The sequence below is a fragment of the Saccopteryx bilineata genome, chromosome 3 (genome assembly GCF_036850765.1).
Source record: "Saccopteryx bilineata isolate mSacBil1 chromosome 3, mSacBil1_pri_phased_curated, whole genome shotgun sequence".
In the NCBI taxonomy this organism is placed as follows: Eukaryota; Metazoa; Chordata; class Mammalia; order Chiroptera; family Emballonuridae; genus Saccopteryx; species Saccopteryx bilineata.
The window spans coordinates 264,696,308-264,713,594 of record NC_089492.1 but is presented as its reverse complement, the minus strand read 5'-3'; the positions used below and the strand labels follow the sequence as shown (position 1 = coordinate 264,713,594).

Genomic DNA, 17,287 nt, shown 5'->3' with positions numbered 1-17,287 from the left:
CTTTAATCTGAAGAAATGCCTTTCTTTACATTTCTATAGGGCTGTATTGTAGGATGGAGAGCAAATTCGAACCACAATCAGTGGGCAGAGGGATTGTAATTCTAAGAGTAGCGGGTAATATTTATTGAGTGCTTACATGGCGGTGATCTAAACACTTTACATGCATTAACTCATTTAATCCTTACAAAAGCCATGCGAGGCAGGTTATGTCCTTATTACTATTATTTTGCAAGATTAAATAGTTTGCCCAAGATCACACAGGTGGGAAGTGATGGAGGCAGCTTTCAAACTCAGGCTGTCAGATTCCAGAGCCTGCAAGCTTATTTACAATGCTAGATTGCTAAAATGTATTGAGAGCTCCCTCTGTTACAAATATATTAATTCTCACAATGGTTCCATGAGGTCAAATCAATTATTATCCCCATTTTACAGATGGGGAAATCTAGGTTTAGAGAAGTTAAGTGATGTACCCAAAGTGACAGTCTAGAGGGCAGGAATAAGAGCTTAAAGTCAGAGAGATGGATTTCAGAACTCACATTTCCAATGTTCACCATTATATTGCCTTCCCAGGAACTGCAGGCAGACAAGTTTGAGGGGGAACATTTGCAAGAAAGATTGGAAGGGGGCAAAACATTTGCAATCAGGAACAAAAGCAAGGTCAAAGAGTGATGAGCTTCCCTTCACAGGTGGTGTTCAATCAGAAATGAGATATGCACCTACTGAGGAAATCCTCCTGTGTCTTACAACAGTGGTTCTCCAAGTCTGGTATCTCAGATGAGCAGCATCAGCATTACTGGGAAACTGTTAAAATGAAAATTCTCAGGCCTCACCCTAGACTCATTGAACCAGAGGCTGTTGGGGTGGGTCCCAGCAATCTGTATTTTACTGAACACTCCAAGTAATTCTTACGCATGCGACTGTTTGAGAACCAGAGGCCTGGAATGACCCCTGGGGTTCTTTTCAGCCTGAATTCTATGAGTCTTCACTCTTCACCATAGACGAAATGTGGTGCCTGGAGCCCTGGGAAGTCGGTGGCTGCCTGGCTGCCTGCTCCTGCTTTTCCGCCCAATTGGGCAAGCTTTTTGGAATAGCATATTTCAGTTCTGCAAAGCAGATGCAGAAAGGCTTTGCAGAAGTCTTTCTCGTTCCCATCTTTAAAGAGCTCATCCCTGCGTTTTCCTGAGAACTCTGTAAACCCCCTTCCATCGGCAGCCTGTCTGCATCAGCCCTTTAAGAAGGCAAGACTTGTCTCCTATGGATTAGAACCCTCTTCACACAAACTAGAATCTTAGCCCCTTCTCACCTCCCTTCTCCCCTCTGCCTTCCTTAACTACCATTCAGCATGGAACCAAAGGATTTGGAGTCAAGGTCGCCACTCCTCTCCCCCTCCCCGGATCTCATTCCATCTCATTTTCTCCAATCTGAATGATCACGATGGGGACTCTCTCCTCCCTGGCTTTTGCCGCAGCCTCATTACCTGGTGTCTCCCAGCAGAGCTAGCAGTGCCTGTCCCTTAAGGGCCAGCCTCCGGCTGCAGACCCTCTCTGGGCTGCACCTGCTGCCTGCCCGGGAAGCAAGACTGGACTCCTCATCTAAAGACTGATCGAGACTCCCTGCATCAGCCCCTGCACATGCCATAACCAGAGTCTTCCCATCTCTGGATACATGCAAAATGCATTTCAATGAAAATACTGCGAATGTAGGAGGAACTAGCACCCTGTGGCTGCAGGTGTGTAAAAAATAACAGGCCAGCAGGAGTTTTGGAAGCTGACATACAGGATCCTCTGAGAAAGGGCTCCTCTCTTGCTCCGTGGCATGGTGGATAATTGTCACAGGTTGCTAATTCCCCTGCAGGGTACGTGGGTAGTGGGAAAATGACATGTATTGAGCTGCATGGAATATTGAGCATGAGGGGTGGCACAAGGCAGAGAGTATATGAGAAGCAGACAGCCTCTTAGTTCAAAGTCTGATGGTGGAGACATGGCCTCCACTGTGGAGAATCCTCTTCTCCCAACATTTATTAAGCATCAGACACTGTGCAAAGAGCTGCATATACTTTATCTCCTTTAATCCTCCCACTAACCCGGTGCACATACTATAAGATTCAACCATATAAAATTTTTGTAGGTCAAAAACAGCTAAATATAGATTAACCTAATATTAATAATTTTATCTTATAGATGAAGAAATGGAGATTCAGAGGTAAAGTGACATGCCCAAGGTCACACAGCAAGTACGTATTAAACTCACCCTCAAACTCAGGTCCGTCACATTTCATCAAACCTACGATATATACCATTATGTGTTAGTGTCAAGAAAGAAAAAAATCCCGCAAGTACATTTGGACACGACATGTGAGACACATACTAATTTCAGAGATGTGTATGTGTGTGTGTGTCCATCTTAGCATCAATAAAATATATTATTAGATTCAAAAAAATTCATCCTGTCTCTTGGTAGCAATGGGGAGAGACAGCCATAGGTGCCCATAGGCATGACACACATGCACTAGGGAAAGCCCTAGACATCCACAGGCAAAATTACAGCCAAGGTCAATAAACATTAGTAAACAAGGTCTAAAGGTCAAGGGAAGCAAGGAGAGGGACAAGGGAAAGTGATCTTTGAAGAGAGGGGGTGTGCCAGCCTGGAGCAGGAAGTAGTGTGGACCCTGGAGGGAATTCCAAAGGAGGAGAGCAAGAGTGCTCTGGGTACAGCTGCTGCCCAGTGTGGCAAATGGAAAACCAAAGTCAGAACTACCTGTGGTCCTCAAACCCCGTCCTCTTGCCCTCAACCCAGTCTCCTCTCTCCCAATCACAACTCAGTTAAGATTTTGTCTCTGAAATATATGGTGACGGAAAATGATTTGACTTTGGGTGATGGGTATACAACATAAGCAACAGTTCGAATGCTATAGAAATGTTTGCCTGAAACCTATGTACTCTTATGGATCAATGTCACCCCATTAAATTTAATTTTCTAAATAAAAAAACAAAAATGGTTTGTCTCTGGAGCACAAGAGAGTCAGACAATGACATCGACTCCGTGAACTCAGGTGCTGCTGTAGGTCAGTGAGGCATGTAGGGGTACAAAATTGAAGGAGGCGCTCACTCTCATGGTCACCGGTACAAGTGCAAGGTCAACCCTTGAGAGTCTCCCGAAATTCTGTTCATTAGCTGCCTCACCTCACCCCCACCCCACTCTAATTCTGTCTCTGTGCTTGTCAGACTCCTCAGACAACAAAAGAAGGAAAGCTGATCTCCAGACATCTTTGAAGCTCTTTTTTGAAAAGATGTCACACCTCTGTGACTCTATGAAGCAGGGAGCAATAGCCCCATTTTACAGATGGGGAAATTGCGGTCTTAGACAATGACATGACTCTTCTGTTTGTGCCCCCATTTCAAATCTGTCACCTCTGGAAAGACCCTGACCAGTGCAGTTCCCCTCACTTCTAGAACAGTTCGGTCCCCGGCAGCCACCACTATCGAAGTCTCTCCGCGTCCCCTGAGAGAAGGAACATGGTGGAATAAAAAGGCTAGGTCTTCTCCGTGGGGAAGGGTGGGTTGGGCAGCTCTTGCACCCAGGCCCTTACACTCTGCCCACACCATTTGTAGGACGGCAATGCCTATTCCAGGGCCCAGCATCAGTGTGCCTTACCCTCCTATTGTCCTGCCAACTCAGTTCCTAGCAAGGCAGGCTCTACTTAAAAGGTTGGAATGTGATTTTTGCTTTTCAAAAAAAATGGCCATAAAACTTATTAGCCTGGAAGGGATGTTGGAAGGAAGAGGGTATGGGACTGAGGAGGGGGGAAGGAGGGCATGGAAGGAAGGGAGAACAAAGAGCTAACTCACCAGCCGCCTTCTCTAGCCAGGTCACTAGCTGACGGAGACGGAAGTGAGGGGAAGATCCAGATATGGGGTGCTGGGGTTCCCCAAGGTTCTGATGATGTCTTTGAGAACAGCCTAGTGGCTGCCAGGGGACATGTAAACTAGAGTCCCCAGAGCAGAGGCATTCCTGTGGGGGGACTGGCCACACCAAAGGTAGAGTCTTAGCTTTATTTCAGGCTTGGATTAAAGTGCTGGGCAGAGTACAGGAGGCCGGACAAGGGGTGGGGGTGGGGGGCTGTAGTCAGAATAAGAATGTGTGTTGGCAGAATGACAAAGACCATCCTTACTGCTCCTCTCAGGGAAGCATGTCTGCCTCACAGCCCATCAGCAAGGACGGTCTAACTGGCACTGGTAGGGTTACATGTCGCAGAGCCCACACAGCTATCCCCTATAGCAGGTGAGACAGCCCAGCCCATCCAGGCCACACTCAGTACCCAGAACCATGGGGGCGGGGCACTGTGCTCAGTGCCTGTAAAAATCATTTTCTATCTTCCAACTCCACAGACAGCGAAAAGCACAGGATCTGGAGTCAGGCTGACGGGACTGGGGTGCTTATCCTGCCTCTACCACTCACTGGCTGTGTGATCTTGGACAAGTGACCACAAAGTCAGTTCCCTCATCCACAAAATGGGAGTAATGCCTGTAGGGTGGTGAAGACTAAATAACACGCTGGGGAAAATGCAACAGTTACATTTACTGAGCACTTACTATTTGCCCACATTACTAGTCATTGTTTGAAAAGCACTTAGCCCGTGCCTAGCAGTAAATGCGTGCTCAAATAAATTGGGGGCTGGAGTCTTGTTGTGTTGTTGTTTTACTAGTCTAATTGTGCTCCAGACCCAGGTGGGCTTCCAGGCTGGAGATATGGCCAACCCTGCCGCCTCGGCACAGACACACTGCCCCCTGGTGCTGCCGCTGGGGATCAGCACCTGGGAAAACTATGCAAGCTAACAAGCTCACACAACCCCTGGTTGCATCACACAGGCCCTTGACCCATCCACCCAGCCAAAGCCCCAGCCCCATCACACCAGCCTTGGGAAGACAGGCTGGAACCTGCTGGGTGCTGGTCCCAGAGGAAGAGCCCTGATCCTGGAGCTTGAGTCCTCTCTGTTGCCAGGCAGGGCCTGAGGAGCTCTGGGCTCCTCTCTGCAGCTGCCCAGCCAAGTGGAGCGTCAGCTTTCCCTGTTCCCTCTGGAGGGTCTTGAGCAAGCAAAGTGGGGCTCAGGCTAAAACAGTGGGAGGCAGAGGCAAGGGCAGCGGTTGGTTACAAGGTGGAAGGAGCTCAGCCTCACTTGTTGAGCACACCAGGTCTCCCCCTATAAGAGCACAACAAGCAGCCCTGCAGCCTCTTCCGCATAGAGTGTTGCACCTGCTCCGAGAGGAGAGGTTGTTCCAGTGCCCATAGGGGTCTGTGCGCCTCCTCCCGGTCTTCTGGGGCAGGGACAGGGGATGCTGGTGGGAATGCAGTGATCCAGTGAGGCTCACAAGCACCAGAGTCCTAAAAGCAGCTAAATTCATTTTTTAAATGTTATTTTATAAATTAATTTTTTAGAGAACTAAAGGGAGGGAGGGAGGGAGAGATTTGTTGTTCTGTTTATTAATGTATTCACTGGTTGATTCTTGTATGTATTCTGAACAGGGACATTTCAGGACGATGCTCTAACCAACTGAGCTACTAGGCAGCCTTGTTTTCTTAAAGGGGTAGGAGATGAAGAGGGGTCCCTGAAAAGTCCTTTCAAATAGCAAAGCACGGTTAGTCTTCTGAAATCAGCTGTCGTACCCCGAGGCTGAGGGATGCAAGTGGCCTTGGAAGAGCCTAGTAGGGACACGGTACCTGACTCACCCTGCATAAACCACCTTGAAAAAACCCAGCTCATCCTGACATCAGAAGCCATTTAGTGCAGTGCAAGGCAGGCATCAAGAAGAAATTAAACTCCAACTTGAGGGGGAGGGAAGCCCGGGCTGACAGGAGCATCTGGGCTAGAAAGTGGAGGCAGAAATTCCTCAAGTTAATGCTTTCTAAGGCCCCTTGGGCCACTCCCAGGTCTTGTCTGAAGCTATTTACTTCCAGGGGGGAAAGCCCTATTGATCTTCATTCAGCTCCTGTCTGCTCCTACAAGGCGGTGATGTTTCAGCGCATCACCAGTCACTGCGAGAAATTTCTCATTGTTTTACTCGCAGTGGCTCCCAAACAGGAGACAAGCTTTCAGGACAATTTGAGTCACCTCATGGGAGGAGATGCAGACTGGGATGGCTTGAAAACTCTAGGGAAGGGTACCTCACTACCCTGGGACAGACTGAAGGTGCCTGCTGGGGCCCCCAGCTTAGGCTCTGGGCCTCATAGCTCCGATCTACTCTGTCTATAGGTGCTCAGAGAGTCCAGAGCTGAGCCAGCCCTTTCCTCTCTCACCCCCAGCCCCCACCACACACACACACACACACACACACACACACGTGCGTGCACGAGCGCACACACACCTGCTTTATGTCTCTGCAGTCATTTGGCTCTGAACCTCCCCCCTGGCTGGCTAGAGATCACCACCATCCATCCATTCGAGCTCCCCAGCTGCTGCCACCGCTGTCTGGTTCCCTTTTCAAATTCTAGGCTGGCCCTCGATCCTACAGTACGTATGTAACATGAGGGAGCCTCGTGAAACACAACGAATCTAACTATAGAGCTACACAACAGATCTGCAATGGTGCCAATAGTCCCCACCAGCCTGAACTGAAAGGAACTTCAAAGCTACAGAATAGCCCAAACCATCACGGCCAACCTAACAGTTTACAGAGAGGGAAATGGGCTCAAGCTGGGGGGCAGGGGAGTGTGAGATTTGAACAAGGTGGCTGGGTAACCCGGTGGAAGGCAGAGCAGAAAACCCAGGCCTCCTAGCTCCCACACCAGCCCCTCCCTAGAGCCCCTCCACTTCAGCTTCTGAGTCGCGTAACCAGGAAATCCAGGTCCCCACATGAGGTCACTGAAGCCCATTTGGCTGAGAAGACTCGTGCATTAAACGGCTTTCCATGAGTTAAGACCAGGATCCATCTGAACAATAATAGCGATGATGATGATAATAATAAAACACCGAATAATATGCCTTGAGAACCTTCAATGAGCAACAACTGATAATCACACGCAGAATACATCTTCCACATATTCATATAAAATAATCAATGATCATTTTCCCTCTGCAGACTACAATCCAATTACTCTCTCTCCCTCACTCTCCTTTGTTACTTGCGAACCATCCAAGCAATCAATGCCTTGACCTCTCCCTCTGATAGACACAATTACAAAAAGACAGAGCAATGCAATTCATCTATTCAAGACGGATTGTTTGAACACTCTGTCACACTGCTGAGCTATCCATCTCCTTGTCTAAGAGGAAATTTCAGCCCCCAAAAGAGGCACAAAGAGAGAGGGCGGTACACTGCTCCCCAGCCCAGAGAGCCCTTTTCACACCTGCGGAAAACGCTCTCCCTGGCCGGTGCTCGGCAACGCCTGCCTGCTCAAGGATTGGGCTCCCAGCACAGCCGGCTCAGGTACCAGTTGTGAGAACCTTCACCGCAAGCATGCAGCACACTCCTGAGCTCAATTTCTGGGGCTTCAATTCCTGCAGCCCCAGCCAGAGCCCTGAGATCATAGGGATGGGGAGGGATGAGCAAAGGGAGATGGCACTGGGCCCAACCAAGGCGGTATGTTTGGGTTACAGCAAGAGAATCTTTCTCTGTGTGTGCACGTCCACTCTAGTTCCCTGACTCCAGCTGAGAGGCTTGAGCCTGGACTCAGAAGGACTGAAGTTCAACTCCCCAGGAAGCTCCAGAGAAGCCCAGAGGCCTCAGAGCCTTCCCATCCTCCATCCAAGCTGGCGCAGTTCCGGTGGTCACGTTTGGCATCCGCACAGCACCCTAGTCCTCGGGCTGAAAATCAAATAGGGCCAGGCTCTTGGATATAAATGGCCTGGGCCGACACGCTAATTAATCCTAGGGCTTAATACGAGGAAGATTAGAAGAGAAGAGGGCTTTGCCATCCTTAATTGCATTATTACACGCTGAACCCAAGAAAGGGCGGGCAGGCTTGAGGCTTCCCCTCAGGGCAGTGAGGAGTCCCCCAGTACAAGTCAACTGCACATAAGGGTCAAGTGAGGGTACATCATCCTGTCCCCTTCAGTTGATTCTTCTGAGGTGGCTGCAGCTGAGGCTCCAAAACCTCCGTCCCTGAGGCTGGGCTGGGAGCATGCCCATTCCACCCCTGCAGAGGAAGAGCCACGGAAGAGGGTCCTGCAATGTGTGAGCACATCGCACCTTTTGTCTCCCCTTTTCTCCTAAGGGCATTCTACCATGCAAGCCCCCCAAAAAAACAGAGAAAAGGAAGGAGAGAATAAAGAAATTGTTGTCCCACTACGAACGGGCTGCCTGTCCCTGGAATGGTGGCCAAATTGGGCACTAGGACACAGACAGATGATATTTTTGGCTTGCCAGGAACACCGTGGGCTGCAAAGGGTTAAGCCTGACCATAAGGGCTGTACCCAGAGTCCAGTAACTGGACTCCTCTGCCTCCCTGCCTCCCCGTGTGTGCACCCACCAGGATCCTGGGTATGGACCTCAGCCTGAGCAGACGTCAAGCTCAAGAGGGTCTGGGATCCAGGAGAGAGCTACGAGGAGGCAGATTCCCAGGATCTGACCGCCTCCTAGGAGAACCGCAAGTAGGAAACCAAACCCGACATTGGTTCCTTGCACCCCTCAAGCCTCTGGCAGCTCAGGGACTGCACCTGGAGAAGAGCCACAGGGGAGGAAGGTGGCCTTGGCTCTGCCACCCGTCTTACGCTAGAAGCTAATGGTGGCGCCTCGTGAACCCAGGAGGCCTGGGTCTCCGGCCTGGGTCTCCGGCCTGGTGGCGAGTGCAGAGCCTGCGAGGTGGAGGCTCCCTCGTGGCCAGGCCGAGCCCAGCCCTGGCGATCATGCGCCTGGTACACACACCCTCCGTCCCTACCCCGCACAGCCCAGAGCGCTGTCTACAGGGTGCTTGGGCGGCCACACAACAAAGTTAAAGCCGCAAGTAAGAGTCTCGAGCGAGAAGAGACGCGGAGACACCAGAGCCGCAGAGACACCAGAGCCGCAGAAAGCTGCGCGCAGCCGGGCCAGCCGCCGCCAGCTGCGGAGGGATTTCGGCTAACTTTAAAAATCACTCGCGTCCCTAGGGCTCGTCTCCTTCTCTAGCTGCGTTGGGCAAGCTCGATTGCTCCTTTCCCCGCGACCTGTGCTACCTCGAGGCCAGGGAGAGGCTTCTGTCGCGAGGGGCGGCTGGAGCGACCAGTGGGGCTGCCCCTCCGATGCCCCACGCCGCGGGACTGAATGCGGGCCACTGAGACCAAAGGCGGCCACTGGGAGAGGAGAATGGCCGCCCCCATCATACCAAGCCGAACCCTGCGTCCCTGCCGTGGCAACTAGGGCCATGCCCCCAGGTGGGGGCGACGGGCCCAGGGGGAGCGAGGAGGGAAGCGAAGTTGTTGGCGCCTTCCCCTGGGTTCCCGCTCCTTGGAGAAGCCGGGTCCCCAGAACTCGGTCTGCGAAGGGTCAGGCTGGCAGATGCCGGGAAATGCGCCCGCGACTCGGGTTGGGGCTGGAACGCTTCGCTACACTCCGCTAGGTCTGGCCTCCCAGAAGCGCGCCAAGGGCCCCTCGACCTCAGCCGCCGCGACCGGGCTGCCTCCTCCCTAATAAGTAAGGCCTGTGACCCCAGCTTTAGAACTTTATCCTCACCAGAAAGAGCTCCTGCTGGTCACCCAGCCAGGCAGCCGGATAAGGTTAGGGAAATCTCTTGGGATCGCGTTCTGAGTCCCCCATTCCCGTCCCCGCCCGGACGCACGAAGACCCTCGGCACCGGGGAGCTCTTACCGATCCGGATGACGTGGGGCATCCCGCGCGAGTCCGGGATCCAGAAGGCGCACACGAGGAGCCCGGCCCAGTATTCCCAAACCAGACTCCGGAGGCGCCGCCAGGGAGCGGTCATCGTTGGGCGCCGCCGAGCGTGCCCCGGGCGCGGCCGTGGCGGGCTCCCTGGGGCGGCAGCTCTAGGCGCCGGCGCGCAGCAGCCCCCAAGGCGCCGCCTGGCCCAGCTGCCCGGCTCCCGAGCGCTGCTGCGAGTGGGGGGCGCCCCGCGGCGCCGCGCACATCTTACTGGGGGGCCGCCCTGCAGGCGCCCTCCCCGCCCGGCTGCTGCCCACGGGCCGCCTGCTAGCCAGGCTCCTGGACTCCGCCTGGGCTCCGCTCGGACTCGGCTCCTGCTCGCGTCGGCTCGGCTCCCGCGCGGGTCCCACCTGCCCCGGCTGCCGGGCGCTGGCGGGCGGGCTGCACGCGTCTCCGGCCGCTCCTCCTCCAGCCGCTGCCGATGCTATCGCCCGGGCTCGCACAAAGCCCCGGAGTGGAGTTGCACGCGCGCACACACTCCCTCTCAGCCCCCTCCCCCGCGCCCTGCCTCCCGCCTCCCGCGCCGCCCGCCGCCCGCGCTCCCTCCGCGCACTCCCCCGCGCACACACACACTTCACACTCACACCCGCCGAGGCTACACTCGCGCGCTCACACCTGCGCAGGGGGCGGGGAAGGGAACCCTGGACACGGTTTTGGGGGACGCCGGGAGGACGAGGACTGTCCTCGATTCCCAGACGTCCCTACCCGCCCGCCGCCCCTAGTCCCTTCAACTGCCAGGGCACGGAGCCTGGGAGCCGGGCGCGGAGCACGAGCGCTGGCACCGGGAGCTGGGAGACGGAGGCAGCCTAGCAGCCCGACCAGCTGGAGGAGCCGCGCCCGCCGGGAACAGAGGCACCCGGAACCCGCCGTCTGCGGAGCCTCGCCTTCCCGCTCGCACGCCGCTGGGGCTGGCTGGACGGTGGCGGCTGGAGCCTGACCCAGGAGCCGGTTTCCCTCCCTAACCCCACCCCTTACAGAATCAGAGTTGAGACTGGGGCTCCGGGAGACAATTCAAAGAGAATTGCCCAAGCTGAGCTAGGGGAGCTGCAGGAGCTGATAGGGACGTGGGAGCACAGGCCAGACCCTCTGCTGTGGAAGGCAGGACTTGACTGTGCACTGCAACGACTGGGGCTTCGGAGGAAGACGACTAAATCCCTATATTCAGAGGGACAGCTGAGATACCCTGGTACTTCCCATCCCTTTCCTCCAGCAAACGTAAAGGGCTGCCCCCATATTCCTCCTGAAAAAAGAATAAAGAAAAACTGTAATTTCCAGTGGGGCGGAGCAGGACCAGTGTGGGAGCAAGCTAGAAAGGGTTAAAAAAAAAAAAAGAAAAGAAAAAGACCTTGTTTATTAGCAATAATAATTTTTTTTTCAAGTGGCACTGGGTGTCAAGGGAAGGGAAGGGAAGGGCTGTGGAGCGAGTCTGGAGCAGGAGGCTTCGAATTATGCAGTTAGGCGAGTTTAATGACCTTTTTGACAGAGACAAAGCGGTGCCGATACAGTAGATAAATAAACGAATCTGTCACCGGCAGCGGCTAGGCTGCGTGTGGATTTATTTTTCTCATTTAAATAATTTGATCCATTCCATCATTCCCAATCTCTCCCATTTGCCAGCTGTCTGGTAAGAGCATGGCCCCCAACCTCTGAAAAGCAAATCTTTAATTTTCTTACAAATAGACTATGAGTGGAGCTCTATCTGGCCTGTTAATTTTCCTGTCTTTTCTTTTCATTCCTGTCTGAGCGTAGGGGACCGTGGTATTTTGTGAGGATGTGAATATTGCAGTGTGGCCAATCTTGCCAGCTAGGAGGGGACGTGGGAGGAGGAGGAGAGAGTCTCAGGACGCTCCTCCTGAGAAGAGAAAGAGGTGTGTCGGTCTTGGGGCCATCCTCAAAAACCCACCAGCAAAGGGAGGTTACCTGCTGCTTGTCTTTGCCAGACTTGGGTCTTACTCACCCTTGAGCAGGAGCGGCTGGTTTCCCAAGCAGCTACTGAAATGTTACCCAAGGGACCAGAGGGAAGGACATGCAGACCAGAGCCAGAGAAGCAGCAACGGCCACCTCTTGATAGAGTGTAACTGCCCACGGTGGGCACCAAGCAAGCAGAGGCACGGGAGAGGAGCAGAAGGCCCCTCCCTCCAGGGTGAAGCTGGAGGAGACTCTTCATTCAAGACTGGATGTCTATCTCCATCACCTATCAGCTTCCACCCGTGGTTTAGTTACTCCAAGGAACCCAAAAGTCCTGGCTGTTCTCTAAGGAAGAAAATTCCAGTGCCCTGATGGGATAGAAAGGGGATTGACAGGACCTGAACTCAAGGCAAGAGATGCAGGACTAAAAGAGCATCACCAGCAGTACCCAAGGATGGTTAGGGGATGGGGGAGAGGGGAGCCTGGCTGTTAGTTCTGTTTTGGTTATCCTGCAGGGGCCTCTGGCCATGGGAGGGGCAGGGTGCAGAGAACAGTGGCCTGGCCAAGAAACTAAAGAAACAGAAGGGTAGAAGTGTGACTCTTGGGAAGGGACAGATGTGCAAGTCAGACCAGAACCCTGGGAAAGGCCAGTGGGAAGGAGAGATGAATGGTGGGGAGCAGGAAAAGGAGGAACAGCCTCCAAGAAAGCCAGCAGGAGAGTGGTACTAGGAAAGTGAATGCACAAAGGCAGAGGGGGAATCTGAGGCTCCCAGGGCATAAGAGTGTAGCCCTGTCACCTGGGGTCCCCTCGCCATCCCCAGGGAAGCAGCATAGGCTGGCTTTGCTCTTGCACATTTCAGCACTGTGAAGGGAAGCTTTTTTTTTTTGCTACCACAGTTTTTGGTTACGGTGGGAAACAGACTCCAGCTGCAGGGGCTATGGGTTCAGTCACTGGGCCTGGCAGTTAGCTGGAGCCCTACTGTCAGAGGGAAGCTAGCTGCCCCCAGCCCAGGACTGGGCCTTCTTCAGACCTAACTGTAGGCCATTTTCTAACACAGGGGTCTCGCCAAACTTACAGCAGCCTGCTCCATCCCATTGTGGTGGAGGGTGGTAAGCCTTACAAGAAAAACAGCGATGGTAATAATGACCATGAGTGTTTATTACATGTTTTCTATGTTCTGAAAAACATACTCAACACACATTACATGCAGCATGTCCTCTAACCCTCTCCACAGCTGGCTCTTAGGATCTGTCTGATTTCTGCATTTTACAGATGAAGGCTCTGAGCCTCATAGAGGATACCTGGTCCAAAGTCACAGAGTTAGCATATGACCTTACCCCTCCCTCCATCTTCCTTCCTTCCTTCCTTCCTTCCTTCCTTCCTTCCTTCCTTCCTTCCTCCCTCCCTCCCTCCCTCCCTCCCTCCCTCCATCTCTCCCTCCTTCCCTCCCCCCTCTCCCTAGTATTTATTGGCCACCATTACCAGGAACTGACAAGCAGCCAGTATCTAAATGCAGGCCTACCTGCCTCCTAAGTTTGCAGGCTTGACCCTTGTCCTATCCTGCAAGGACTGAGCAAGGGACACGCTCTTACAGAAGATCTCTGTCACATGTCACCTCCCCTGGAGGCCCCTTGGGGCTTCTGGCTGCTTGTAGAAAGGTTAAAGTAGAATAGAATTTGGGTCCTTTGCTAGAGCAAAGTGGGAGCTCTGTGGTCCCAGAAACCGGCAGCCTTCTCTCCCCGTCTTGTGTGCCTCTTCTGGCTGTCCTGCCACCAGCAGGCACTGGAACTGGCACCATCTCAAGCTGTATCTTCAGGGATTGGGAGCCACTAATCCTGGTTTTTCAAATTGTTGGTAAACAAGTCTACCCACCAGCCAGGCCTGGGCTCCTCACTCCCTCACAAGGCAGCCAGCGCTGGATTTATGAGGCCTCGGAACCTCATTCAGACTAATGCAGCTTTTCATTCCAAAATAAAAGGGACCGCTGTCTGAAAGGACAAGTGCTCCCGCATTTCATTAACATCCCCTAAAAAAAAAACCCCCAGCTAGGCTGGCCCAAGTTGCTGCCAGCCAGATTCATGTCTCCCACTGCCTTGCAGATTGGGTGGGTGGGGGGAGGGAAGCAGAGAAAAAAACCTTAGGCTGCTGTCCCCTCTGGGCCACCCCACAAACCCACAAACCCCTCCCTGGCTTCTGCAGGGGTGGGAGAGGGTCCCCAGTGGTGGCCAAGCAAGCTCGTTTGGATGAGTCCCTTGTGTGTGTGTTTTGTTTAGATTCATCCACTCCAGCTCTCAATCCCCCCACAATCACAGTGAGTGATGAGGCCCTGGGCTCAAGTTACGGAGATTCATGATCTCTGCTTCCCGGGGAAACCACGGAGCACATGCGTGCGGTTAGCTGAGTGCAGATTCCTAGGACTTGAGTGCCCTCTGCCGAGGCCTGCCTACCTTCATCTCCCTTCAGGTTGCCTGGTGGGCAGGCTGCTGGCGGTGCAAGGACGCTGAACCCAGGGGTCTCAGGCCACTCCCCCATGTGACTCACGACCAGCCTGCACTTGGCAGTTGCACAGACTTGTGCCCTGATGCCTTGGTGTAAATGGGGGGAGAGGACACCTCACCCCCCTCTCATCCCGCCCCTGCCTAATGTTTGCTAACTGCCTAAGCAGAGAGGAAGAAGAGAGGCCTTCCCCAATCTTAACGGCATTCTCTCCCTATCAAAGTTTGTGCCAATCACGAGAGTCAAGCCTTGGCCCTTCATAGGACACTGCAACCTGCCTCTGGGCCCAGCAACAGGGACCCTTTCACCAGCCAGGGGCCTTTGTCCCTCATCCTTGTCCCGAGAAGGCAGAAGGAAGAAGCACGGCAGCAGCCAGCTGCCACCTGAGCAAGCCACAAGCCCAGTGGGGGTTGCATCACCTTAGATTTTCGTCAACAGTCAAGCAAGTTCATTCCCACTGAAGTCAATTCCTGTGTTTATTGTTAGCTTAACCCGCTGCTGCGAGTTATTTCTCAGCAGTGAGGGAGACAGGTAGACAAGCCACGAGAGATATGTTATTTTACTGACATCTGTGTTTCAATAGTTCCGGTGTGTTCTAGTGAAGGAGTAAACGATACATGGCAATCTTGTTTGTATCTATACATAATGGAACAGTCGCCGATGGTCTGGAAGCCGATGGGTTCTGCTGCCACAGGGGAAGGGGAGGACCGCCTACAGGAAAACATTGCTTCCCCTCCCTGGCAGCAGGTCCCCTTCCTCCATACCCCGGGTGGGAACAAGGGTCACTTGTTCAGTTGTCCAAGTCATTCGGTCATTCCCTAATTAATTTATTCATGCCATCAGTCATTCATTTAGTCACATCCACTCATTCATTTGTTCATAGGATCATCCACTCATTCACTGATTCATTCACTCAGTCCCTTATCCATTTGTCCACTCATCCATTCATTCAGTTGTTCCCTAATGAATTTATCCAGGCACTTAGTAATTCACTCAGACATTCACTTATTCATCCATTTATTCAAACTTTTGCATAAGTATTTGCTCACATTCCCTTACTTATTTTCTCACCTATTTACTCACGTTCACCCACTTGTTTATTTATCCATTCATTTGTTGAATCATCTACTCTCTCATTCACTCTTCAGTTATTCACTCATTCATTCATGTATTCAGTCCTTTGCCCAATCCCCACTCGCCTCTTGACTCACTCACTCTGCCATTCACCCCTGCCTCCCCATCAGACTGAGCAGACAGCTGCCTGCTTCTCTCCGGTCCTCAGCCGCCTTTTGGGCTGAGCCTCAGACACCAGCCAAGCTCACACTACAGCCCGGGGTGCCCCAGCAATGTACCGAGCTCTTCAGTCAGCCTCTTGGCTCCTTCAGAACCCCCAGCTCTCATACCTTCCACTCTATCACAAAATTCAGGAACCTTCAGGATTTAACTATCATCCCTGAACCTGGAGATGGTTTGGGCCTTTGAGTTGCTAACAAAAGCCAAAGCTCACTAAGACTCAGAGCCCAGGTTCAATGATGGATGTAATTTAGAGCTGCCACGTGGTGCCACCACACTGAGCCAGGAGGCGCACTGACTTTCATTCCCATGATCTCTTTGTCAGCCTTGAAACAACCCAGGGATGAAGAAAGGGCTCAGAGGAGTCAAACAACTTGGCCACAAATAACTTCCTGGGGCTGGGGCTGGGGCTGGGGCTGGGGCTGGGGCTGGGGCTGGGGTTGGGGCTGGGGCTGGGGCTGGTGGTGGCAGAAGCAGGCATGCACCTTTGCTCAGTGTGATAGGCGGAGACCAGATGAATGAGCAAATAAATCGTGAGTGAGAAAGTTTCATGAATGAACACATGAAAGAATGAGCAAATTAATAAACAAGTGAATGAATGAATGAATGAATGACCTGTGCCCCCCAAAATAAATGGACAAACTGAACTTCCAACCCATTTCTGGACTCCAAGTCCAGTGTTCTCTCAGTTGCTTACAAATTGCTCCCTTTGCCACACCCTGACCTTGGAAGATCTTGCAGGAGGTAGGGGTTGGAGGGGTGGGGGCTGAATCAAAACCAGAGCAGAAGTTGGCCTATGGTAGATTTTCCTGGAGAAGTGCCTCCCTCGGAGGCTGCAATGAGCAGCTCTTGTCTGCACCTGTCCCGCGGGTGGGAGGCTGCCATCGTCCCTCCTTCAAGAGAGCAACAGAGGGAGCCACGAAAATTCAATCACTGAGTGATAAGAAAATAAACAAGTGAACTTCTCCAAGTTTGCCAGACTTCCCTGCCCGAGGCCAGCTTAATTAAAGTTGATGTAGAATTTTAAAGTGGGAAAACAATTAGGACAAGTGATAGAAAAAGAGAGGAAGGAAAACATTGTTTTGTGTTGTGTTCTGCTCTCTCTTAATTGTGCCACAGACTGTCTCTGCCGTGGATCCTATCCCAAGTCCGCCCTCCGCCAAGATTCCAGCAGGTGGTACACTGTGTGAGCGGCACAGGCACACCTGTGCCTCTCTGGCACGCAGGTATGGCGCTTCTCTGCCCACAAGACAGGCAAGGCGGCTGGCAGCCAGGCTGGGAGCGGAGAGGAGCACGTGCCCTCAACACTCAGGAAGAGGACCCCGGGGGAGATGGGGATGGCAGGCTGCTGGGGAGAGATGCTGCTTCGCTGCCTCAGTTCCAGAGGAGAGTGAACACGGGGTGCCCGACTCCCCATCCTGTCAGACCTGGTCTCTGATTGGGGACAGTCCCAGCCTCCACCTCATGGTATGGTTGATTCTTGATGAGCAGCCCCTATCCGGGAGTGCTCTGGGAGAGGTGATATTTCTCCAGCAACTGCCAGGTGTGGAAGGAAGCGCTGGTGTTTTTTGTGCTCTGAATGGGACTGGGAGTGGCCAAAGTTCCAGCTGCAGCAGGTGCTAGAAGCCAACCCCACACATACACACCCCCAAGCACTCAGAGGTCAAATGTGCCTTTGCTGCTCTCCCTCCCGGTGCCTGGCCCACGGGCAGCAAGGACACAGAGAGGCTGAGTGCCA

General features: G+C 53.0%; 1 protein-coding gene across 1 annotated transcript in view; it reads right to left on the bottom strand.

The window, feature by feature from the left end:
* The window catches only part of GRIK3 (glutamate ionotropic receptor kainate type subunit 3), a 219,943-nt gene extending 209,670 nt beyond the window's left edge, over positions 1-10,273 (bottom strand). Inside the window, exon 1 of the mRNA XM_066269625.1 lies at positions 9,780-10,273. Coding sequence (XP_066125722.1) covers positions 9,780-9,894 — 115 coding nt within the window. The 5' untranslated portion in view covers positions 9,895-10,273. The remainder of the gene's footprint in view (positions 1-9,779) is intronic.
* Between the last annotated feature and the right edge of the window lie 7,014 nt (positions 10,274-17,287).